Genomic DNA, 26,164 nt, shown 5'->3' with positions numbered 1-26,164 from the left:
CTATATTTTAGCAGTGTTGCAGTGAGAGGAGTTGCAAGGCTCACAGAAGGAACATCCCCCATGATCAGTGCTGAGACATATGGTAGCCAAGAATGATCGAGTCCAGCTCATTTGGTTTTAATGGTGAAATCTTAGTGCCATTGACGAGACCACCGCTTGCTTTTGCACCACATCCAGAGGATGAAGTGTTTAGTGAGGCAGCCAAATCTATGTAAGATAGAGAACGACTGGGAAAAACTTCAAAGGGCCCTAGTAAAGGCTGCTGCTCTGAAATCTAATTCATGTTTTGGCATTTGCCTTCAGTGGGAGCAGGAATGAACCAAAAGTTGGGTAAGTGGCACAAAGGGATTGCAGATGGAGCTCTCTGTATGCCAATATAAGTTAAGGGAAGCTGGAAAAAATATTTCACTGACCTAATATTTAAATGAAATATTCTGAGTTAGAGCTGATTTCAGGGAAAAACTCCAGGCACCTCTGTGGACAGCACAGTGCTGAGAGAGAAAACTCAGTGCAGAGCAAAGCAAAGCCAAAATAAGATGTCGTGTATTAAATAGGTCAGGAATGTATATATCACCGTAACAATTCCAAAATAAATCAGCTATGCATCCCCACTTTGAAATCAGTGTTAAGTATGGTCACTTCCATAACAAAAGGGCAGAGAGGAATAGAAAAGGCAGAAAAAAACCTGGCACCATAATCACTGGGACAGTGGAGGCTGTAATGGGAGAAGGGAATGAGTGAGCAGGACAGTTTAGCTTTATGAAGAGTTGAGTCAGGGGAGAGACTAACATAATGAATATCTAATTTGACCTTTAATAAAGTCTCTTGTCACCTGCTGAACACCCTTCAGTGACTTGACATGGATTATAATCTGGGAGTTACACAACACCTGATGTAATAAAGAAAGGAAATGTAATTTTATGATGCATAGAATTCTGAGATAAAAAGAATTGCTGAAAAATGTCACCAAGGCAAGTAGCTGTAATCATAAAATTAGTATTAATAAAGTTGGTGATGGTGAAAATCCGTCAGTTCTTGTGCCTCTTGTTTTAGGATTTCCATTCAGGTTTGTGTGGCTCACTGAAGCTGAGATTATTCCTGCTGCTCTTTAAGCACAGCAGCATCCACATGGTGAAATACACTTTAAACACGGAGAGTTAGAGCTCAGGATGGAGAGCCAGAAAAAGCCAGTGTAATCCTGGTTTCTGGCACAAAGGCATCACTTAAAAGAGTGCAGAGTTATCCATTCCACAGCTCTCATGCGGTTGCAAATCTCTGTCCTGAAGACACTGGATGGTTTTTTTAAAGCTGCATCTTCTCTCTGGGGTAACCACCTGAGGGCAACATCACAGATGCAACGGGACACACAGGGTTCCTGTGCCTGGAATATTGCGCTCACTTTGAGTAACCCCATTACCAGAAAAATTGTGATGACTGGGAAACAGCTCAAAGAACAGCAACAAAGATGATTAGGAGGCTGGAGCTACTATGCAGAAAAAACATTACAAAAGCAAAATCTAGTTTGCCTAAGGGATGACTGACTAGGAGCAGGATCCTGGCCTTCAAATATTTGAAGAGTGAAGAGAAATTATTTAGCATAATAAAGGGAGATAGAACTACCAGTAACTGGTGGAAATGAGGCAAGGAAAATGTGCCTGCTCTTCCTCTTACATTTTTCCTACCTGTGAGATACTGGGTTGTGAATTGGAAGTATTCATATTCTGACTCTCTAATGAAAGATCAGGGTGAGGACAGTGCGGGCCAGGAGCACAGACCCTTGGTCATGGAGATCAGCTCACAGTCTACGTGACAGTCAGGAGATGACTAGTGAGTAAAGCAGACCACTGTTGTGTGGGCAGGAAGATAGGGGTACCACGAAGTAAGAAATTATTTACAAAAGAGAAGTCATTCCTTCAAGAAAGTCCCAAGAAATCCAAGCTGTTCTCCCCCATCCACAACTTTCAAAATACATATGGCCCCAAGAAGGATCTTTCTTCTTTGCCAGCCTGCGACATATTTGTGGGGGTGCTCTAGAGCAATACTGATTTCAGGACAGGGATACTTCACCTTCTCATGCCTTTCCAAGGAAGCAGGTGTTGGGGCCCTTGATCAGGCATGACAGTGGTTGGAGGCAGCCAGTGGGACACATCACCATATGCTCTGATTCTGGACAATTATTTTTCTGGTGGAGAGGGTAGTGGAGGCATCCTGCCCTGTGCAAACACTGAGCTGGTGCTTAGAACACGGAGTGGAAGGGAGCGCTGAATTTATAGTATCGATGTGAAATGCCACCTACGTGTGCAGAGAGGTCTAGAGAGGAGACAGAGAAGTCCTGCCTGCCCTGCAGTCCAGGTTTGGCTTCTTCACTGCATGGGTTTGTGTACCATAGCACAACACTGGCAGAGCCTCATGGCAGTGGCTGATGAGGTGTCCAGGTGAACCAGGAGCAAGCTGTGGGCTGGAAGGGCTTTGCTGGAGGGACCCAAGGGGACTGGGAACTGGGCACTGTGCAGTGTGCACACAGCTGAGCACCTCCAATGGTCCACAGGATGGCCATGATGGAAGTCGTCCAGCCTGGTCCCTCCTCAGGGGCAAGCAGCCCTCCCCAGCTGCCTGACCAGGTGGGAGGGAGGCACAAGGAGTCACAGTAAGGGGCTGAGAGGGATAAGGCAGGGTGAGCTGGATGCACTGGGCAAGCTAGCAGAGCTGTGACACTGCGAGCCCTGGTGCTGCCTGAGCCTCTTCAAAGAGCGGATTTAGCAACCTGAGAACATACATAGTCGGCAGGATCATGCTGTGCCGGGGCTGAAGGCAGAGCTAAGCCGCAGAGCTAAAGCTGTGGCACTTGGGCATAGGTTAGTATCCATTCTTTGCTCGGGAAGGGAAAAGCTTAACGCAGTGTTCAGGGGGAGGGGAGGCTCTGAGTGTTGCTGTAAGCACAACACGAGGAAATGGTGCTAAGACAGAGGCATGACCCATCGTTTGGTAGGAGGTGCCAGCCTGCCCAGGCTAGCAGTGCTCAGTAAAGCAAGTGTGACAAACCAGGGCAGTACAGGGGTGGCACCTCCTGTCTGCTTGTCCAAGCCCAGCCTGTACTTCTGCCATATCCTTCTCCCTTGTGGCACCAAGTGGGTGTTTTTGTGCAGGTTTTGCAGTTACTAACTCTTACCACACCAGCTTTCCTGCTCTGTTCCCCTCTCAGTATCCCTTGCTGGTGAGGTCTGAGGGACACTGGTATAGCTGAGAGACATCTCTTTCCCTACTTTTCCCTCTGCCAGCTGTCAATCACCCACCTGGCACTCAAATTCAAACCTCCCCATATCAGGCTCTCCTTTTCTTCCCTTTCTGTCCCTCCATCTACCTCCTTTAGCCAGTGATGGGACCACACCAGCCCCTGGAACATGCCAGCATGAAAATGAGCTTTTTGTGCAGAGCTTCCTGCGTGGGTTTGGGTTTCATTTGCTTAAAAAGCACAGAGCCAAAAACTTCAGGGTGATCTGGGGCCACTGGAGAGCCCTGAAAAAGGAGCAATTCTGGACCTGTCCAGCATGTGGAGTGCCCTGTTATACATCAGGACTTTGCAGAAGGATCCACAAGATGTTTCTTATTTAAAATGCAATTGGAGAAGGGAATGCTACACCAGCAGACTCATCTAGCTCCAAGTCATTGGGATGCCAGCTGCAGTGTGGTCTAACAAGCTTGCTCAAGCCCCTGACTAGACTTGACTGGCCTTCCTGAAGTCTGTCTTGCTGTTACTTCATCCTTGTTAAGAGTTTAAATACAGTTGCTACGCTGCAGTTAAACACTGATGCTGTGGTAGGCATGCCCTAAGTGTGATGGAGCCTGAAAATTTGGGAAGCAAATCAAGCTCAAGTAACTACTCCAAACGGAAAGCAATAAAAGACAGCAACTCCTCCTTCCCTTCACAGATCCCCTACTTAAGAAAGAAAATCCTAATTCTTCTAACAGTCCCATTATAGGACTGAACTGCACCAATGATGACAGGCCTTTAAAAAAAAAAAAAAGATTGGCAAATCTATTGTCTCCTCTTAGAAGGCTTATTTGTAAATATGGCTAACCAGATCCTTTTCCTACAGTCTGCAGCAATATTTTTCCCTGAGATCGAGGAGTTAACACTCAAATACATCAGCCTATCTCAGACCCTGGAGGCAGACTAATGCACTATCTCTGCTAGAGCATTATCCCTACCATCCACTGTTTTCAGGTTCCTGTTAAAGATTAATGATCAAAGAGCAAACAGCTTTTGCTTTGACTAATTCTGATTCAAGCCTGAATCTCTGTTTAAGCAAAAGCAAACCAAGCGAGTGTTCATTTGTTTTGAGAACCACTGGTTCCCAGGAAAGAGGACAAATTTCTTTTTCTGTCTTCTGGGTAGTTGGTGTGGGCAGCTCTGTGCCTCAAAGGCTTTCCTGCCTCCATGGCACAGCAGCTGGGACCCGGCGGAGCACATAAACCCGTAAGACAGGTCCCTATCCTGCAAAGTGAGAAGATGTTAGGAAAAAAAAAAGACAAAGTGATTTTCCAATAGAGGGCACTAACTCGTGGCTTTTGTGGCAACATAAAGCCCTATCTGTTCTTTACCAGCACCCTCTGCAGGCTCCCAAATGGGGTATGTCTGAGCTGAGGATGAGAAGGGGAAAGGAGACCAGTACTGAAGTGCTTATTGCTCCGTGTTGGTTTCTAGTATCTTCTACTCATAGGTTCCACTGTTGCAAAGCAACATACAAAGGGTATCTGGCAACGCATTCAAGTACCTGACCTGTGCAGTGACATGAAGAGGGAGATGCAAACTATTTTGTTATGGAAGACATGGCAGAGGCTTCCCTAGCTGGAGGGGAAGTCACTGCTAGGAGACTTTTGTTTTTCCTGGCAGTTCCTTCCTGGCTTTGGTAGGGCCCTTGCCCATAGGCTGTTTTCCTGGGAGAAGCAGTCAGTGAGGTTCGTTTGATTTCATCATATCCTGTTTTCACTGGCTTCTGGAAAATAAAGCTGTTGTGAGGCTGAAAGGAAAAAAAGGATTGCGTCCTTGAACAGTGACCTGTGGAACAGCAATAGCTTCCACACCTATATGGGCTCCCCAGCCATAACAACCCCTCCCTGCTGCACAGACCATGAGGGAGGAGGTGTGAGAAAGTCCAGAATCCTCCCTCTAGCACAGAGATGGGGACAGGAAAAGGTGTCCAAATATCCGCTGGTGCATCACCAACAGGTCATGGCCATTGCTGGCTCCTGCCTCTTGGACCTCTGCTGGCAGCTCAGCCCCACACAGCTGCTCACTCTCCCGGCATCAGGATGGGAGAGAGAATTGGAAGAGTAAAAGTGAGAAAACCCGTGGGCTGATATAAAGACAGCTTAACAGGTAAAGCAAAAGCCACACACGCAGGCAAAGCAAATGGAGGAATTCATTCACCAGTTCCCGTCGCAGGCAGGTGTTCGGCCATCCCCAGGAAAGCTGGGCTCCATCACCCGTAATGGTTACTTGGGAAGATAAATGCCATAACTCCAAACATCCCCCCTTCCTTCTTCTTCCCCCAGCTTTACATGCTGAGCATGACGCCACATGGTATGTAGTGTCCCTCTGGCCAGTTGGGGTCAACTGTCCTGCCTGCGTCCCCCCCAGCTTCTTGTGCACTCCCAGCCTGCTCGCTGGTGGAGCAGTGTGAGGAGCGGAACAGCCCCTGACGCTGTGTAAGCCCTGATCAGCAGTAGCGAACACACCTCTGTATTTTCAACACTGTTTTCAGCACAAATACAAAACATAGCCCATGCTAGCTACTATAAAGAAAATTAACTCTATCCCAGCCAGAATCAGCACAGGAGGGCAGCAGCACAGCTTTCCAGGTGTTTTTTCACTCTTTTACTTTAGCTGCAGAGTGCTGTTATCCCACACTATCCCTTTTTGACTTCAAGAGGAGGAGAATGCGTCCACCAAAGCAAAGACACTTGCCATTGTGAAATTATGTTGGTCTAGGAAATCTGAAAGAGCAGCCCCCTCTTAGGCTTGGAGGCCTCATGCTTCATTCATCCTCCCTTGCTCTGAGTTTTGGGAATATAGATCCAGCCAGCTTTGTCTTACAGCTGGACATGGAAAAGGGTCATTTCACAATCCTTTGGAGCTGCTCTGGGGTTGCTAGCCTCCAGTATCTGTCCCATTGTGTATTCCTGACATCCCTTTTCCATCTGAACTGCTCTTCCATGTGCAATATTGCCATCATTACTGCTCCTGAGTGCAGCATGCTGTCGTGCAGAAGCTGGTGCCTGACTGCTTCAGCTAAGTTCTGTTCTGTGTACGTTCCTCTTGCTGGTGATTTCCTGGATGACAGGCATTTGCACGGATCCTGGCCCTCATGTTTTGAAAGGCCCAGAGGTGGAAGACAATTAATACTATCCTCCTGTGCTTCCTGACCAGCAGGAGTTGCAGGACACCATCAAACACCGAGGCAGAAGGAAGTTATCTAGAGTTTCATACATTCTTTGGAGAGAAAAGCACCTCCCCTCCTGAAGTCTGTCTAAATCCTTTGTATCACAAGCCTTCACACTCCAGGCTGCTGCCCTGGATGCTGCTTTGTGAGTTCCTTCAGCAGGGGGTTAAATGGAGAAAGATGCCACAGAGTATCTGTGACTGCTTTTCTCAGCAGGAGAATGTCTTTGGCTCCCTTCCCAGGGTCACAGTGAACTTCTGGAGGCAGTGGTGGAAGCAAGACCTTTGTGGAAGACTGTTAGTATATTATTCCCCTCTTTCCATTTCTCCTAACACAATTGAGTATGTTCAATGCATAAGCATGAGGTTAAAAGTGTCAGTAGCTCCAGGCGAGCAGACCCTGCAGGTGCAGACACTAACTGCGTAATGGGGTGTGAGTGAAAGGAAGCCCTGGAGGTTGTCCTGACACGAACCCCTTGTAATCAAAACATCTGGAAGCGGTGACATGAAGGGGAACTGACTTACACAGTTCAGCCTCTTCCTCATGGGGTCTGGTAAGCCCTGGGACTCCTGCTGAATCTGGTGGGGCAGGAGGAGCTGGGCCATCAGGAACACACTTGAGTCTGTAGCCTGTGCTGTCTCCTGACGCATCCCAGCCTCTGAGAGCTCTTCACTCCCAGCAGCACTGCCTGCTGGAGGAACCACCGTCCAGGAGAGTGGCTGGGGATGTGCCAGAGCATGCAATTCATTTCATTACACACAAAAGTGCTACACCAAAACATAAAGGAACAAGAGATTAAAGGGGAACAGATGTTGGCTGATCTTGCCCACCCTGCTCCTGGGAGGCAGCCCTGTGCAGCTGCTGTCTGACTCAGGCTCTGCTAGCTCAGGGTAGCAAGGCTGGGATCTTTGCAGTCTTGCATTGCTCTTCAGAGGACAGTACAAAGTATGGCACTGCTGGTACCCTTTTCTGCTGTGGCAGCTTGTTTCATGGGGTCCCCTTTCTGTAAAAATTCATTTAAATGAATCCTTGTCATCATAAGGCATGAGCATTTAACTGTGGAATGCTGGGCCCCGCTGAGGTGAACCATCCAATCCATAATGAGAAAGGAGATCTGAACCACTGGATCATTAGTCCCAAACCAGGTTAAACCACCCGTGGTGCAAAGCTTTCCCATCAGAAAAGCCAGAATGGGTTACTGACACTGCCTGATTCTATACACAGTTCAGCTGCCAAAACTCATTTTTCTCACTTAGTGCATAAGCCACATTATTCCCCATTTTTGTATCTTTTTTCCTGCCTTCCTTTCATTGTCCATAACCTTCCTTTCAATACTCTCTCTATCCCTGCCTCCCTTACTCTGCACTCTGCTGTATCAAGCCACCACTTACTCATATAATGGCTGGACCCCCTCTCCTCATATCCTCCTTGCTCAGCCTCTCTTTTTTTCTGAATCTGCACAGAAACGCTGCCACCCACACTGACATCTCTAATAGATGTTTAAAGGTGCGTCAGTCAACTTCTGAGGAACTTATGCTCCTGTGTCACTTAGTACAAAAAGGCCCAGTCTTCAGTCATTTAAATTTCTTTCCCTAGAGGGATGAAAAAAACCACTAACCAAGAAGAAAGAGCCCAAATTGAACAGTTTATTCTTTTTTTAATATTCTCCCTCAATATTTCTAAGCCCTTTTCACTGTTTAGTGATTCCTTACTTCTGCCAGTACCCACCACTAGGAGCTATTGTCCACCTAATGCAGAGCAGAACATGCCAGCAAGCTCCAGCCAAATTCAAACGATTAATTGTAATGTGCCCACCACTACAGTATCTGCAAATAGCTGTGAAATCCCAGAGAATTAAGCTTGAAGACTTAATGGGTGAAACTGGCCTCTTGATTTTTATTTGCATGTAATGGCTCACTCATACACGTTTGGTAACTGAGGAACTGCAGCTGTAACCGTGCAGTGGAGCTCATTGCCTTCCAGCTTTTTTTTTTTTTTTTCTCCTTAAATTGCCTTGCAGCTTTTCCTGCAAGTATGTCCTGTGTCCTCCCTTCCCCATCTCCTATATAATCAGAAACAGGAGAGGGGGTCAACCTTGCTGGTGCACCTCTTGGACTATCTGTCCCCTCTCCTTGCTGCACACTCCAGGCTTTTGCGCTCACAGGGCTATGCTGAAAGCCCAGCAACACGGCTACAGCTCTGAGATTGCACCGTGCCTCCCCTGCAGGGCCACCTTAATAGCTCACTGCGTACCCCTGCTCACAGCTGGGCCTTCCCCAGCACCCAACACCACCAACAGCACCTTTCTGTGTCTCTCCTGATACAACATCATATGCTACCTGATCCTTGCAAAAAAGAACATCTTTCTCAGCAGGTGTCCTGAGCCCCCCAGGAAGTGTTTGCTCTTTTCTGTTTGCAGATCTCTTCTCATTTATCAGGCCAGCCTGGTCACTCATCACCTCCTGATGTTAATGCTGGGAGATAGGGCCACTGAGTGCAAGAGTGGCAAAGCTGTCATGCTCCAGCTGGGCAGAAGTGGAGCCTCACTCAGTAAATATTGACACGTCTGCAAGCAAACAGAAGGCAGCTTTCAGCAAGCAGCTCTCTGGCTCCCTGAGCTGATGCTGGACCAGAGACACTTGGTGCTTTGTGGTTATGAGCTGCTGTTTACAGAGGGCAGGATACAGGAATGGATCTCCAGCAGCTGTGATGACAGTGGCAAATTGATGGGCTCACAGGAGCCACCAGCTGCGTGCCCACTGCCCACCTGCAACACAACAAGTAGCTGCAACCACTTCAGCCCGTGGAAAAACAAGCTGTCTTTTTCATTCCCCAGCAACTTCCAGATGGGATTTTTTCAAGAGGATATTCAGGACAATCTCCATTAAAAATAGATAGGATAGCACAAAACAGATTTTTGTTCCAAGTCTTTAGTTCTCTGGTTTTCCTGTTCTAAAACATTGTCCTTAGTATTTAGATGGTTATTGCACCTCCTGTAAGTTGTTAGATTTAGGCAAGTCACAGGTGCAAGTGAGTATAAACACAGAGATAATCTGATTGAGTCCTTCTTATGGGTCCATGGAATTGAGTAGCCAGTCATTAGCAGCATCAGTTCTTACAGAAATCCCAAAGTTTAGTTCTTATACCTTATTAAAACTAACTTGCATCCTAAAGTGGGAGATCTATGCCCCTTTCAGACAATTGCCTGGTAGCTAAGTGACCACATTCCCTACACAAGTAGAGTTCTTATGCAAAGAGATGGGATTGCAAGCGAGGGCTCATGATGGATTGGGTTCACTTCCTGGCCCACCCTCTCTATGACTTTGGGCAGGTTATTTGATCTCTTAATGCTCTAGTTCCTATCCATGAAAAGGAGGTGATAATGCTTTCCAGCTCTTTCTTTCATCTACTTAGACTAAAAGGGACTTTGCTTTTTCTGTGCTTCAGTGTTTTCTGTTTGTATTATTCCTAGAACAATTAGATTCTGATCCTCTGCAGAAGTTCCCTGGTACTGCAGTAAATGCAAGTAATTATCTGTTCTCATTTAGAGCCTGTGGGCACCATCAACAGCCAATAAACAAGAGGATGACTCAGATCCTTAACTGACACTGTGTGGGTCTTAGATAGAGAACTAAGGAGTGGGACAGTAATTTCAGCAGTAGATCCCACGAGTCACCATACCATTAGTCCCTAGTCCCTTTCACCTCCTTTTCTGAATGTCCAAGCTGTTTCTTTACATTTGTTTTCCACTCTTTGGTTTGTTTCTACTACCTGCCTCTCACTTGCAGAGTGAAGACAACAGTTAATCTCCATTTCCTTTCCCCTGCATCAAATAAACACTAAGTAATGTGCGTGCTTTGGAGACAGGGCAGATCCCTGCCATGAAGGACATCTCTCTTCTTCCCTGCTCTCTATTGCCATTTTTCATTTCTAAATCAGACTGACAGTTTCTTAGAGCAGGGACATTGTCTGTGTCAGGGCATAAGCACAGCATGCCTAACGCACTGCAGTATGCTTGACAGGCCGTTGGTGTAGACCGTGCTAGGAAGGGTTTCTTATGTATTAATTTCCTAGAGTAAATCAGTCACTGGAAGTTTTCTGTCAGACAGCTCCTTTGCTGAACCAGGTGTTGGGTGATGACAGGTACCAGAAGCGTGAAAGAGGATGGTGGGAACTGCAGCCTAGGGACAGTGGAAGAGCGACCAAGGATTTGGTTGGTGCAAGACCAAATGTCTCTGCTACAACTACAGCCCAAGCGCCATGCAGGGCCAGAAAGCACCTAGGCACTGCTTCAACAGCACTTGTCATCTGATCCAAACCTCAACTTGTACAAAGCAACTGTTTGATAGTAAATCATTTCAGCTGTTCCTCCCCTTCGGCCATCCCTGCTCTGTGGGGCCTCTGCAAAGCCCCATAAGGAAACCCACAGCTCTGGGATGGGGTCAGTTCTTTTGTCAAGATCACTGGAGATCATGCCAAAGCCAGTGCCAAAACTGCTGTGGGCCTCCAGCACTGGCAAGTCTACCAGTACAAATGAATTACAGGGAATGAACATAACAAGACACATTGATGGAGATCCAGGGGAGGGACAGAGAGAGGGGAGGGAAACACAGCAAAGGATGAAAAGAAAAAGAAGGGACATAGCAGACACAAAATGGACCTAAGGGTAAATGAGAAGGGCAAACTGGTGATACCTTTTGTTAAATATTCATTGAATAATGGTTTGCACAATTACAGCCAGAAGCAACATTAACAGCAGGCAGCGAAACTTCACTGTGCTGGCAAGCTGCATTCCTCTTCCAAAAGTCACTCATTCCAGCCACTGCAACAGTATCAGTGTAGAGCTGTCAGTACATGCGATGCCGAAAATTATCCCAGGCAAGTTTTTCCTACAAACTCCTTCCAGTATAAGAACATAGAGGTGGAGAAACTACACTGTATGTCACCTATGCATGGAAGACAAAATGAAGAATCCTGTTATTTGTGGCTGGTCTCCCCACTCAATGCTGGGAAAAGCTGGATTGGACTGCACCTCTGCCTTCCATGCTTAGAAGAGTATGAGCAGTAAATAATTTATCTGGAAGCTTTTTCTGGCACAGACAGATGTGTATAGACACAGAAAGGAAACACTGCTTGTTAGAAGGTCAGCATATATTGGTTATGAGCACGGGAATGTTCTCACAGGAAACACTGAAGGCTGTGCAGAAGTAAACATACCTCCAGTGTGGAGTGGCATGGTGATCCAGCTGAGACCCTCTCTGGGGACTAGATTCCCAGGGATGATGCACAAGGCCCTTGGGGTATTTACACAGCCTGTTCTCTAAAGACCAGCTGCCACTCAGAACAGTTTATCTTCTTTTCCTGATTATTCAGTCTGTGTTTTCTTTGCTCCTCCTGGCTGCTTTTTCCTCCAGTTCCTGGAACTGTGAGGAGCTCAGCCTCTATAGCACCTGTGTGTGCACGCCAGGCACAGCAGCTGCCGCATCCCCTGATGCTTAGTGCAGCCTGTCCACCACACACATTTCCACACCACTGAGCAATAGGCTACTTCCAGATCCTTCCCATGCAGGTTTGTTTCTACGACCAGAAACTTTGTATTTTCCTTGAGCACGAAAACTCTGATCTTAGCCCTAGGCACCTCTGCATTTTGTGTTTCATTAGATCAAGAGGGCACCCGAAAAGATCCACCTTCTTGCCGCCAAAATTAGGAGAGACAGTTCCAGCTTGTGACAAGCCTGGACGAACTCCAGTAGAGGCAGAGGGAATAAAAAGAGCGAGGGCCTCACTGGATTCCTGCATTTAGGTCCTGCAAAGGCTCCAAATTCCGAGAGCCTTTCAACAGAAATAGCATTTAAAGCGGACACAGTTCTAGTGCTTCTACAGAGGGTCAAAGCCCTTCTTTGTCTCTGCTGGCAAAGGCTTGTGTGTCCATATCTGCTAGATCTCCCTGCAGGGACACAAAAGATGCTCAGATACTTGTTGTGGTCTCCACTTGGGCTGGAGGAGCCCTGACTTCCACAGGATTTCCAAACACACAAAGATTAAGAAGGCCAGGCTAAACGGCTGGCATCTCTTCACATTTTGCTTACTTCTTGCAACAGCAAGGCTCAGAGGGGTGCATTATTCTTTGTGGAACAAAGAGGGCACTGTCTACCAAGCCTTTGCTGTATAAAATCAGTTCAGTTCAGCGAAATTCACATTTGCTGCTTGCGTGCTCCCTACTTCCACAGGCTTGCTGTCTCAACTGCCTTCATTAGTCCCATTATTTTTTGACCCAACTGCTGTAACAATAAAAAAATCAACATGAATTGGCCACAGAACACAATTCACATCTGTTTCTGGAACCAGCACCTAAAAGGGAGATAGATTTCTTTATCCACCCAGGTCTTCTCTAGAGTCATAAGAAAAATGCACAGAAAGAATCCTTATAAAATATGATCTTCAAAAAGAGAAGTACTTACTAAATGTGCAAACAAAAGCTTCCCTTGCTACCTTCAAGTTCTATTAGCATCGAATATCTCCATTTAAAAACAGTGGAGGAGAGGAGAAATGATAATGTTACTATTCATGAGTTGTTCATAGCACCCAAGGATGTGCTGTTTAAACAGAAAAGAGATTTCTTGCATGCTGCCTTCTCCCGAACCAGTTCTTACAGGGTAGGAATGTGTGCCTTGATGTTCTTATTACTGAGGGACCAGGGGGGCTGCCTTGGTGGGTACGAAGTCTACGAATGTTTACAAGGTAGGATTTCTACAGCATATAAGGGAGCTAGTCATCAGCCAAGGTTACTTCTGGCTTAAGCAATCAGTTCAATGGACTTTAGCATTGTTATATAATTGTAACCAGAAGTCCTCTGGGAGTTTGAACCATGCTGTTGTGCTCTCACAACAAGTAATTTGTGAGGCATCTCTCCCCTTAGGAGTCCGTGTTAGTCAGTAATGTGAAGCAGCTGTGAGCTCTCTTTGGGAGAGAGGTACTCCCAATGACCAGAACCTAGGTCATACTCTCATCAACTCCATGATGTTATCTCACAGCTTTTCAACAAAGCATGTAGCCACCTCGTGACCACTTTAACTTTCTCATCAAGTTCATATTGTAGATTTATAATTTTGTTTCTCCACACAAAACATCCAGCATCATACCCAACTTTACCACAACTCTTTTACTGCCATTTCTGCTACTGCCGTTCCATTGGCTCCTCATTTGCGCTCTACAGATGAAATCCTGATCCAGCAAAATCAATGAAAGCTTTGCTACTGACTTCTGCCAGACCCAGCTTTCAACCAGTAGCCTCTGGCTGTCACAAAACCTGTATCTTAACCCAGATACTGTTTCTGATTTCAGATATTTTCACAGCACAATTCTTCTAACCACTCAGCAATACACACATCTAACAGCCCACCTGAGCTCCTATTTCTGCTTACATCAAGTAGATAATGTTTTGAAATAGGCTGCAGCTTTCACCTACCCTCAGCCAAGTTCATACAGCTGTGGCCCATCAGTTCAAAGATAAATGAACTCAAGCTGCCAAGATGTGATTCTGGGTTAACAGGGGCAAAAATAAAGCTATGGCCAAATGAAAAGGAAACATTAAGTTGTTTTGTATTTTGAAACTGATTAGGCATTTGTACAGACAGACCCACTTAAGTCCTAGAACTAGGCATCCAGATCAGTCAGTACTGACCCAAACAGCTTGCTCTCTCTCCCAAAATAATTACATCTTAACTCATCCCTGCTGGTAGTGTAAAAATAGCTGTAAAACAAACGGTGCTTGAGGTTGCCTCGTGGTGGTTCTCTGGGAAAGGAAATTTGGTTCACAAGCACCACCGTAGTCCAAGTCTGCATGTCTCAGGTGCTCAGAAGTTGGCAACAGCCCATCCCACAGCGATTCTATTGTGCCAGGTCAAGCTTTGCGATGTGTTATTAGTCTGAGGTGAACTGTAAGACACACTATGGCTGTCTAAACCAGCAGTACGCCACAACACCCACTCCCCTGCCCTCAGTCCCAGTTTTCTTTTGAATGGAAAGCTGGAAGCACGGCAGGGGAGAGAAGGCAGACCATTACACATCCAGGCTGCATCCTAACCAGGATGTGACTGCAGTGCGCATCTGGGCCTCTGAGCTGGAAAACGGACCCAGGACTCACAGTTCCGGTGTGCCTCTATGCCTCAAAGGTTGCTGTGAGCATGAAATTGCCCTGTGGCTGGCTATAAAGCCCGAACAACTGACTGTGTGAGACCCACCCCATTTTCCATTGGCATAGTGCTGTGCTGCTGCACTGACAAACTCACAGCGGGGGCTTGGGCATGTGATTTCTCCTATTGTTGTTGAGGAAACTTCCCTAGTTCAGATCTACAATGACCTCCAGCCCTTGCTGGACAAGCTCAAGGTTACTGTGTTGCAGGAAATTCAGAGATAGAGGCCAGCAGAACTAAAGGCACATCTAACAGCAGGAAAGCAAACTGGTAGTCATTATTATGTGTGACACCACTTGTATTCTCATACAGACTAAAGGCCACAAGTGAGACTGGGGGGAGGATTAATTCTCCTAGGTGCTGAACAAACCCAGAGTGACCCTCCACCCTTGCAGTTTACAGGTGTAAACCAGGCTTATGTAAAGGAAAATTTCTAAAGTTGCAGCATTTACTTGCTCGCTTTTTTTGCTCTAAATACTTTCACTTACTTAAAGACCAGAAAACTTGAAAAGAGATCAAACCAAGAAAGGCTGGAGTCTGCAAGGAACTGTGTGGCTCAAGCCTACAAATTATGATTTTATAGAGATAATCTGGTTTTGGGAGTGATGCAGACAATTATAAACAAATCAAGGCAAGAAGGAGAGAGGTAGGAAATAAATGTCAAAAGATCGTAACTTGGGTTATTAAGAGAAGTCTTCATGCATGCCCATGAAACCACAGACTGCATTCTCTCTTTAGATCAAGTAGGAGTCTCTAAGCAGACAAGAAAGAAAAATTTCTCCTACCGGAGCTCTGTCAATAAAGAAATGTCAATAAAGGTTCAGCTGATTAAAACAATTGCCCAACACAGAGGATAAAATAAATTCGACAGGGTGGTCTATTACTTCTTTCAGTGACAACCCTTCTCCTCTCAGTTACAAATAATTACTTAGCTTTTCATTAGCTATGTTGGAGGCACGCATCCATTTAGTATTTGGAATTTTTCACATATAATTCCCTTCTGAATGAGCAGTGTGTGTTTAAGATTTTAATAAAGGAATAGGGACAAATTCTGCTCTTTGAAAATTTGATGTAAATCTGAAGTATCTGCCCTAATATAGACTTACGCTTGTCGTTAAATCAGAGTAAATGAGAGCACGCTTTGGCCTCATGATACCTAGCACAGGGCCAGGAATATAATACAAGAAAGGGTTACTTTCTAACTGCTTGTAAGATTTAAGTCAGATAAATAAATAATAATAGTAAGTCTTTGTTTCTGAAAGGAGATATTCAGTCTACCCAAAGCACCATCCAAGTCATTAAAGGATTCCCAGGTGCCAGTATTTGGAAAGGGTATTAGCTATTCAAACAGTTTAGGCAGAGGTCTCTGCTGTTCTCTCTCCTGGGTCATCTCAGATTTCCTCAGTCTCTGCCCAGAACTGAGTACAGGCAGCAAAGAAAGGCTGGAAATTTCAGAGGAGTAACATTTTCTCCAGAACTAGACAGAACATATTTTTCAGTCTTGCAGTAAAAAGGAGGAAACCCCTCCTTTTATTAGTGCTAAGCAACTGCAAGGCTGGCAGGGTGAGGACCATACAGTGCATATGGAGGGACAGACTCTGCAGCAGATGCTGTGCAGGGAGCCCTCTTTTCCTCCCCTTTTCAGATATAATTTACCTGGTTCCACTCTATTACTGGGAAAAGAAACCACATGAAAGTATCAGCATGATGCAGCTGGGTTGTTCAAACCAAGCAATTCAGCAGCAGATTGGAAGAGTGAATCCACACAAAGGCAAAAGGCTTGCTGAGGAGATGACTGAGCTCTGCTGACAAAAGTCAGTGCCTCAGAGACAGGGATGCAAACACAGCAGAGAGGTTTCTGCGTGTTTGATGCTTGAGGGTGCAGACAGTCATCTGAAGCCACCCACCCCACCTCAGTTGGTGTCTGGCTCCTGCACATTTTTAAAGATTAATAGTTCTAAGCAGGTGCCTGAGACTGAGCAGAAATTTCAGACTGGGAACTATTTTCCTGAGGAGAGAAAAAAAAAAGGTGTTGGAAATGGCAATCACTATAGAAAGTGACATGAGAAAAGGCCAGTGGTCTCTGACTATCTGGCAAAGGGAGAGATGCAGATATCTCCAACGGGAATAACCTCTGCCTAGATAAAAGCAAAGCTAACTAGAAGGAGCATGTTTTCTGAAAACGTCATCTTTAATTAATGAGATCTGCCTTGTTGATTACTCTGATCCCAGAGCTCCCCTGGATTCGCTTCCTTACTTCTGCTCTGGGCTCTCAGGCAGTAGGCCAGAAACACTTATCCCATCATCAGCTTGCTGCATGCTTTTCTCACGCATCACCCAGGTCTTTGTTGCCCCTGTGCTTAAATGGTTTACAGAGGTTCTGCCTGGAGCCATCTGCAAGCTGCAAACTTGTTGGGCTTTCTTCCAAGGACAAGTTGACTAAACCTTGTTATACCAAGACTGTGCTTACTGATGGCTGCCGATTCATTCCTCTCTGTCATAAGTAATCTTGGTCATGGCTCTGAAAAACCTAAATCATTCAGGTCCCTGCCACTATAAGTCATGCTCTTCCACCATTTTGCTGTAGCAACTGCAGCTTGTAGAGACAAGATGAGTGTCAGTCATAAAAACTGAACTTGCAAAGACCAGGGATCATTGTCAGCAAGCTGCTTCCAGGGAATCACTAAAACAATTTGGCAGTATTTCATGCAGTGCCTGTCCTTGCTTAGGATGTCTAAAACCCCCTTTATTATATTTGTGTATATATTAACTGCTAGTGCCAAGACACTAGGATGATGGGCAGCCTGAAATGCGGCTAATACCTATACCAATGCATTAAATCCTCTTGAAGCCTAATCACAGTCAGGACTACACTTACGTAGCAGTTTCTCACCGTCCTGTTTTGTCTTTCCCAGGGTTCCTCAACAGCATCCTCCTACTCAGACTGTTGGCAGTTTGACTGGCAGTATGGTGGCTGCAAGGTCAGAGGGCTGCATCTCACCCCTCTGGGTACCTGAAAAACACAGACGTGTGTGTGCAGCTGCCAGCTAGAAGAATCACAGCTGCTCATGTGATGCCTGGGCAAGATGATATAATCAGCACATTAGTACTTCTTACCCCAGTAAACTCTTTACCTGTCCCCTGTGCCAAGAGCAGTCAGGAAGACAGAGGCTATTAGGGGAATGATGAAAAATACGAAACGAACCTTAAAGACATAGAAAACTTATGTCACAAAATGACAAAGCTCTTTGGCTTTTGTGCCTTCTTCCTGAGTAGGGCAGTATAACCACTTTTTTGGACATAATGTCTGCCCAGGATTACGCCAAAGAGAATCTCCAGGGAAGACTTGTCACAGTCATCCCACAGGTTTCCTCTTTATCTCAGCACAGCTGTTCCCATCCTGACCTACTAGCCTGATTTCTTGCTGCCTTCTTACTGAGAATGCTACTGCAGGGATTCCAGATGTGGAGGAACACAGCCCACAGCACACATTGTACCTTCACCCCTTCCTTTCCGAGTCTCCCAGTGACTGCACACAGCTAGCTCCGGTCTCAGTAATGGAGACAATGGCACTGGTCCCAGACAAGCCAAGTTTTTCTGTATTCAGTACGATCTCCAAGCCAGAGGAAAGCGTCTATATTATACCAGGTAGGGACATCCCTGGTCCCTTCCATTCCTGTTAAACTGTTACTTGGCTCCAGTTCCTTACTTCATGCTTAGCACAGCTCAAGGCTTCATTTTGCAGCTCTTAAAGTTTGTTCAACTGTCACCCACAATCTCCTCTCCTTCTGTCAAGCAGCCACCTATCATGCCTTCCTTATTGAGAAAAACTGTACTTTTCTTTCTTGTTTCCTATCTTTTACTATCCTTACACAGTAATGACTTACACGCAGGAAAATGATTCAAAACCACACTGTTTTTGAAGCCAGACAGTCTGAACTTTTGAGATAACTGGAAGGAAAACCAGACCTTATATTCAACACACCTGGGAGGAATAACCCCAATCTATCTCTTGGTGCATCAGAACAAACTGCAGCCTGTCCCCACCACATTGAAGTGACCTGGATGATGGACAGCAGTGTAACTCGTGAGCAGTGTCAGTCTAATGGATGCCCAGGACAGTGAAACGTTTGTCCTGCAAGAGTATTTTGAGGGTAGCCTTCTTAATCTGTACCAGCAGAAATGGTGACATGGATTAATAACTATTTTTCTTTCTCTTGAGATGAGGTATACTAAAGAATGCAAAGGAAGGTGAGCTAGCTTCCTCCTAAATCACTGAAAGTTTTTTCAAATGTTTTATAAAGTTGTGCAAGCATACAGGAGTCACTGTGCACTCAGTAGTAACTTACAGGTACTTCAGGATTTTTAACTCTAATGCTGTAAACAGTTCTGTGAGCTTCAGTACCTTGCTCAAGATGAGCGGAAGGGAACCCGAGTTTGATTTCTCACCCAAAAGGATGCCAGCTCTAAAGGAGTGGAGCTGGGAGGAGCTAAAGCTGTTTGGCACACAGGTACACACATGTTCTGTGCAAAGGCAGGAGAGCTGTCCTCTGACTGGAGCTGCTGGGCACTGCTGGAGCGTGGCACCTTCCCTCCCTGAAGCAGGTGTCCACGCAAAGCCGCCTAGCCAGCAGCCGGCTGAATGATGCCTGGTGCCTCTCTCCCCTCCTGGCTGCCCTAGTGCTGCTCCAGCCTGGGATGGCAACCGATGGGAGAAACTGCTTTCAAACTGTTTAATAACAGTGATGGTAACCTTTGACCTTAGTGAATAGCAGCGCTTTTGACCTTTCATTTGTTAAATAATGCAACCACTTACTTCCCGATCCTTATCAGTGTTTAGTAATTGGGGTCAAGACAAAGCAAAGCAGAGTACAGTTACCCACCAGACTTCACTGAACCAGGAAGAATTTCCTTAAGCTATAGATTTCCTTTTTGATAATCTTCAGTCAGGACTGGCAAAAACTAGAGACTGGGTGGCTTAGAAGATCCGTAACAGGCTAAAGAGCCTCTCAGCTGTTAGCATCTGGTTTGACTCCAGCTGTGGTTGACAGTGGCAGAAATTCACTAGGATCTCAGGTTGACTCTGACTGGTTTGCAGTTCTGTTTACTAGCCAGATAGCCATAGCATATTAACATGTGATTCTAGAGACATCAGTGATTAAATGAGCTCACAAAGCCTGAAAATGCCTATTCCCATAGAGAAAATCAGACTATGGCACAGTGGTAGGTGACAGCATGGACAAAAAGTTTGCAGTCACTGCTGCAAGTTCTGCCTGATTCATGTCTAAGAGAGGTGGTTAATCTTCAGGAATCTGAGTTGCTTTTTGTGTGGCATACATAAAACTAATGGGTCAGATGGTGTGCTGCACAGCTCATTAAAGATTTCACGTGACAGATCAGCAGGTGACAATTGTTACAGGCAGCAGTTCCAGGATCACTGTTTTCCTTAGAAATGAACAGGAAACATATGAAAAAGAAACCCAAGAATTTATGATGTGACAATGGATTTAAATGTAAGTGCATACACATATATTTATTTATATACTGCACACATATAAAAGCTTAAACTTCCTGTAGATGTCAAACAAATTCTGTTTAAACAGCCACACAATCTCATTGTTTATTGCATTTTGTATTAAGTCAGATTGCAAGGGCAGGGACAGTTTCATGGCTGTCTGTATGGGATTCAGCAAAATGAGCCCCCAAAGAGTGACTTTCACAAAGAGTGAAAGCACAAAGAGTGCTGTCGTTTATAAACAAGACAATTGATTATAGATGTACACGAGCTAGATAAGAACTGTAAAAAAGACACTGCAAGTAGTGAGATTCAGAGGTTTGGAATTTTTTTTTTTTTTTGCTGCCGTTCATGTAACAAATGTGGAAGGTGGAGCCCTTTGTGGTATCCCAGCGAAGGTGCAGTGTAATTGTATGCCCTCCTACTTTTTGGACATACATTTGGATTTGGGCCTCTTGCAATGGAGGCCATTGACCTAGGCAGGGCAGCCACCCCACCTGCATTCCGAGCGGGCTGCTGCCCCTCAGGGCCGGGGCTGGCTCCCCACAGGCCCGGCGCAGCCTGCCCTGCCTGCCCAGGCTCGCCAGGGCCCTGCTTTCTCCGCCGTTGCCCCGAAGCCCGCGGTGCCCCAGGCCTGCGCACGGCCTCCGGCCCGCGGCCGCCCCGCTCCCCTCAGCCCCGCACCGCGCGGGAACGGCCGCCGCCTCCCGCCAGGCGCTGAGGTACACCGGGCCCTGAGCCCCGGCGCACCGGCCGCCTGCGCCCACCGGCGCCACCGGGGAGGTGGGACCCGCCGTTGCCGTGGCGGCGCCGTCCCCCCTCTCGTTACCAGGGCGCCGACATTGATTGACGCCCCGGGCCGCTCCCTCCGGCGGAAGCATGCTGTCACCTTTGACTCCAGCACCGCGGCAAGGCGCGGCGCCCGCACGCCCGACGGTTGCTTGGCAACGGCGACGCGGAGCCGCCATGGAGGCGGCGGCGCTGCCCGCCGCGCTGGAGCTGGTGGCCGGCGGCGGCGCGGGGCTGAGCCCGGAGAAGCGGGCGGTGCTGGGGGCCTCGCTGCTGCTCCTCCAGCGCGACTACCGCTTCGAGCGGGTCTGGTTCTGGGGCTGCATCCAGGGCGTGCGCGGCGCCTACTACATCGCCGAGGGGCTGGGCCCCGACCGCGCCGCGCCCCGCCGCCGCCTCTACAGGTGCGCAGGCCGCGCCTGGACGCCGCTCCCTGCGGGCGGGGGGGGCACCGCTGCGGGGAGGTGGGACAGGGCAGGCCTGCACGACCTCGGGGGGCTGGTGTGAGGGCTGGGGAGAGAGGAGAGAGGACTGGGGACCCGGAGGGGGCTGCCCGGCTCTCCTGAAGGGAGCCTTGCTGCGCCCTGAGGGGCCAGGCTGGGCTGCACCGAGCCCTGTTCTTCAGCCGCTCGGGCCTGTGTCGTGCTTGTCGCTGGCAGCTTGAACTGCGTGGAATGGAGCCTCCTGCCACCAGCGACCCAGGAGGTGGTTGCCCAGGCTGAGCAGCTGAAGGGCCGCTTCCAGGGGGATCCTTCTTTTGAGTACGAGTATACCGAGATAAATACAGAAGATGCCAAAAGATTGTTTGGAGATGGTAAGGAGGTAAATACAGCAAAGCGCTTTTGAACTTTTTGCTACAGTTGTACACCTCAGGCTGGGCAGCTGGTAGCTCCTCCTCCTTTGTAGTAAGCAGCCTGAGCCTGTGCTCAGGCAGAGTATATACAATATCCTCGTTGCTGTCATTGCATAGAGACACCTTCTTGATTGAACTCATATTTCCATTGCTCCTGAAGTGAGACATGGCTCAGAAATACTGTATCTCCCTTACGGTTTACTTTGCCCCATTGGTACAGATCCTCATTGCAGTTTCTGAGGCTTTAATGGGAACCACAGGCACGATTCTCTATAAATGAATAGACAAGTCGTAAGTAACTTAATTGGGAGGGAGGAAAGGATGGATGATGGGAGAGATTGTTAGCTCTCTGGTGAGTCTAGACTGTTTGCTCCTAGCCACATTTTCTGTCATATCTTATGAAAAGAATGTCCGATTTGTGGTCGTCTTCTTAGTGCCGTTGGGCTCCAAGCTGATGAGTCCATTGTGGTTTCTACTGTCACCTCGAGTTTATTCCCAGAAATGACAAGGAAAGCCCTGCCTTTAACATTTGCCTATTTTTCTTTAAAGCCCATGATCAAGGAGGAGGCCCGCCTCGTAGCTACGATAGAACTGATAGACAGAGCAGTTGGTATCATCCCCCGGGGGGCATTTGTGAAGACTCCTCTTGGGTCTGTGCATGAAAACAGAAACTTTGAAGGTAAATTCTCATTGTCTTTATCAGGATCAACTGTGCTTTGATCATAAAGGCTGTAAATTAAGATTACTTTCTCTAGCTGATGTTTTGATTTCAGGTTTAGTTTTTCCTTGGCTAAGATGAACAGGGAGGAGAGAATCCAATGCCACTAATGTTCAGGTGCATGATTCAACTCTGGAAGGTGGGAGGAGAGTCAGTAATGGCTCTGAGTCATTAAACCTGTAGTTTCATTTGTCTGTACATAGTTTATATCAGTGGTTAGCACTTACAGCTGCAGTGAGTTCTCTAGATATAGGATGTAACCAAATGGGCACAGAGGGTTGGTCTCAACTCAGTGCCCATTGCTTATCTAGGACTGCAGTTAGTATGGCCTGCAAGGCACATCATTCATGACTGATGCCACCCATTTCCGGCAAGTCTTTGGTCTTCTGTGGAGTCCACTGAAGAAAGATTGTGATTCTTTCCTATGTTGTGGGCATTAGAGAAACTATATGATACTCTATGGTGTGACGAATGTTAGCCTAGCTCACTCTATTAATGGTCACCAATGGCTGTTTGCAGGTCTTTCTTTGATGGAGGCAAAAAAGTTAAGTTCCTATTTCCATTTCACTGAGCCTGTTAACCTGAAGAATAAAACCCTGCTGGAAAAGGCTGACCTGGACCCATCCACTGACTTTCTAGACTCTCTGGAGCATGATATCCCACAAGGTAAAGGTAGAAGAATCAACAGATGCAATGAAAGGGAAGGCAGTCTTGAGTAGTCTGGGAAATGCTGAGGTGACAGGATGCAGGTTACTATGGAGTTTGGTATGCTTGTGAGGAGCTCCTGCAAATCTGTAAAGGAATTGTATTCTTTACTAAATATTGTACTTAATTCCCTTCTTAAGCAAATCTAAATGCTTACAGTGGTAAGACGTAAGTGTACCAGAGCTGACACACACCAGCAGTTAACCCCTCTGCCTGAGTGGCATATTGTCTCTTGACTTCTGTAAAGCCTGTGACAGCTGGTGTCCCTACGGGGAGAGATAACTCCACCAGTGATAGAGGGAATATATGTGGTTTGAAGTATTGAAGAGACCTCTTGTCTCACCCAGTATTGCTGCTCTTTATCTAAATGGGCTCTCGTTAACACTAAGCTGGTATCTCTGAGAGGCTGAATTCAAACGTTCCTTTGATAAACTGTGTTAGAAATGCTGTAGTGTGGAATAATCTGTATTTTAGTAGGATTACACTGGAAGGAGAAAGGAAGATGTGCCTACTGGAATGTATTTTCAGTTCACATCTCTATTGTTCTGCTGGACAACTGTTAAGTATATTTAAAGCTTCTTCCTGTGGCAGGATATTTCTCTAAAGAGATGGGCATGATTTTTATTTGCTTCTAACTACCTTTTGCTGATTTGTTGCATTTTTTGGATTGGGACAAGTGTTTTCATGTCCTGCTGTCTAGAAAGAACAGAAAGAAAGATTCTTGGGTCATAGTCAGAACTTAAGTTTGCTATTCCTATCCTGGAGTAGCAGGATAGGATAGTAGGTGACCTGTGCCTGATGGATTTGGCTGGAAGGACAGTGAATTACCAGTGCTCTGACTTTCAGACTTTATGTGTGTGTGATTGGACAATATCTATCTATCTATCTATCTTGTCCAATCTTTCCTTTGACTGAGAAGGAACCTAGTGAGCTCCTTCCTGAATTCTGAACATTTCTGACTGTTCAGAGCATAAACAGTGCTAAAATGTAAACCATTGTTCAATTTACTGGGAGTGCCCTTGCTGCAGTCCTTTTACAAAGGTGTAGTCTGGAGGGACTGCACATTTTTATGTATGCTGGCCCATTGAGCTGGCCCTTTTGACTCAAAAAGGAGTATTGCAAGGGAGATTAGCTCCTAGATACCTCCTAAGAAAATTTTAGCTGCAGTTTTGTATGGTAGTTCAGGCATTGCTACTGTTTGCATTCCCTGCCCACCCTTTTTTTCCTAGGGTTTGTGGTAGGGAGACTTTTTAATTTTGTGAGGCCTGAAACCATAGAGCCACTGCAACAGGCGATAAATCTGGGGTGCTTTCTATGTTTCCACTAGAAAACAGGCACCAAGGGCTAAGAGCCTGGAGACTAATTTGCATCATAGAGCTGGTTTTAGCCACCTTCAGCTGTGATGAAGAATGGCACCTTTGAAAGATTACAGATATAATTCTGCAGTGTTTCACATCTAGTTCAAGGGACCAGGCAACTGGCAGGTCATGCTGTGTGTTAGACATGAAGATGGCGGTTTTATTGAAGTCTTTAAATCAAATTTGACTTGTAGTCAAATTTTACACAGTGGCAGATAGAAAGTGAGGCTCAGCTGTGCCACTGTCGTGTTTGTCTTCCTGTTGCAACCTGAGGTCTGAGTAAGTGTGAACCTTTGCCCCATTCCTGGGAGGTTGTTGCTGTTAGTGCAGATCTCTGTCTCCTCAAAAAAGTTATTTCTCAAAGACTACCTGAGCTCAAGTGCAGCTGAGTGCTTCTTAATGGAAGAAAAGAAGATTCATCATGGTGCCTGTGCAGCTCTGGCTGCTCTGTTCTGCTCCTTTTTGGACTGAACCTGAGGATTGATGGAATGAGCTTGTCAGGCGAAGGAAGTAAGACAGGAACTGGTTACAGGATCAGCAAGGCATGTAGCCTCTCTAATTGCACTCTATCACATGCAGATAGGAGCTCTGACATTAAAGAAAGATCAATCCACCCCCCTTTAACAAGCATTCAGGTTGCCCGAAGTACTGGTTGCTTGTGAAAATGTAGCGGAAAAAAAAGAACAGGAGGTAGACACGGGCTTTCTGCTGATTTTATCTGCACGGCTCTGCCGAAGTCCCTCACTCCAGGTTGCAAGGTACTCAAACTCTGATTCTTGAATTACCCTCCTTCAATTCTGCTAGTTCATGTTGGTCCTGACCCAGCACAGACAGTGCCTTTTCTGTTTCCTGACATGTTGTTCGTAGCTCTGGCAAATCCCCTCATTTTGACCTGAAGCTTTTCTTGTCTTTCTTGGCTAGATCCACTTTTGAACAGTTATTGTCAGAGCAGAAGTAGGAATTCCCAAATATATTGACTCTAGAATTGTGACTGAAGCCAAAATCATCTCTGCTCTCAATAAATACACAAAAAATTGACCGGGTTGAGTAACATGTGAGTGATGCTCCCAGCATGCCTTAGAATTCTCCCTTAAAAGACCTAAAGAACAGGATTGAGAGATTAAGGGCTGATTTTAACCTGTCTAAAAGTAACAACTCTTTTGGAATAGTTTTCTTTATTAATTGGAAACTGAACATCTGTGATGGCTGTCAAGGGTGTAACTGTCATAAAATGTATGGGGTGTCATAATAGGAAAGCAGAGGTGTCTTACAGAATGGAAAATTGGAGGCAGAGAGAACATTTTATATGACAGCTGAGAGGTGGGAAGAAAGGAAGTTAAACCAGATTGAATAAAGGAAACAATGGTAAAAGCAGAGTTTAGTGCAAGATTGGAGAACCTGGAGTTTTGTAACAAAACTGTCTGCCACCCTTATCTTTATCAGTGATATCTCTGGTGATTGCAGGTTCCAGATTCTGTCTGTGTGTCTGTCTATTGGGTTATCTGTGCACTTTAAGAGTTCAGACTATGTTGCTGCTCCTCCCCTAATCATACTGTGAGTCTGTCTGTTTTTTCTTGGTGTCTCAGCT

General features: G+C 46.3%; 1 protein-coding gene across 1 annotated transcript; it reads left to right on the top strand.

The window, feature by feature from the left end:
* The first annotated feature begins 20,237 nt into the window (after positions 1 to 20,237).
* LOC119142109 (radial spoke head protein 9 homolog) lies at positions 20,238 to 26,129 on the top strand. The gene is made up of 4 exons (XM_037374822.1): positions 20,238 to 21,346; positions 21,602 to 21,764; positions 22,345 to 22,474; positions 23,033 to 26,129. The coding sequence occupies exons 1-4, from the start codon at positions 21,033 to 21,035 to the stop codon at positions 23,230 to 23,232; spliced, it is 807 nt and encodes a 268-aa protein (XP_037230719.1). The 5' UTR covers positions 20,238 to 21,032; the 3' UTR covers positions 23,233 to 26,129.
* The last annotated feature ends 35 nt before the right edge of the window (positions 26,130 to 26,164 follow it).

Source organism: Falco rusticolus, unplaced genomic scaffold, assembly GCF_015220075.1.
Source record: "Falco rusticolus isolate bFalRus1 unplaced genomic scaffold, bFalRus1.pri scaffold_50_arrow_ctg1, whole genome shotgun sequence".
Taxonomy (NCBI): Eukaryota; Metazoa; Chordata; class Aves; order Falconiformes; family Falconidae; genus Falco; species Falco rusticolus.
The sequence above is the reverse complement of the archived record's forward strand: the minus strand, read 5'-3'. Positions and strand labels throughout refer to the sequence as shown.

What these genes read in the sequence shown, in the direction of transcription:
- LOC119142109 (XM_037374822.1), top strand. Translation starts at nt 21,033, where the DNA reads ATGCTGTCACCTTTGACTCCAGCACCGCGGCAAGGCGCGGCGCCCGCA. An exon ending in CCCCGCCGCCGCCTCTACAG is followed by an intron (nt 21,347 to 21,601) that starts GTGCGCAGGCCG and finishes TGTCGCTGGCAG; the next exon opens with CTTGAACTGCGTGGAATGGA. An exon ending in TGTTTGGAGATGGTAAGGAG is followed by an intron (nt 21,765 to 22,344) that starts GTAAATACAGCA and finishes TTTTCTTTAAAG; the next exon opens with CCCATGATCAAGGAGGAGGC.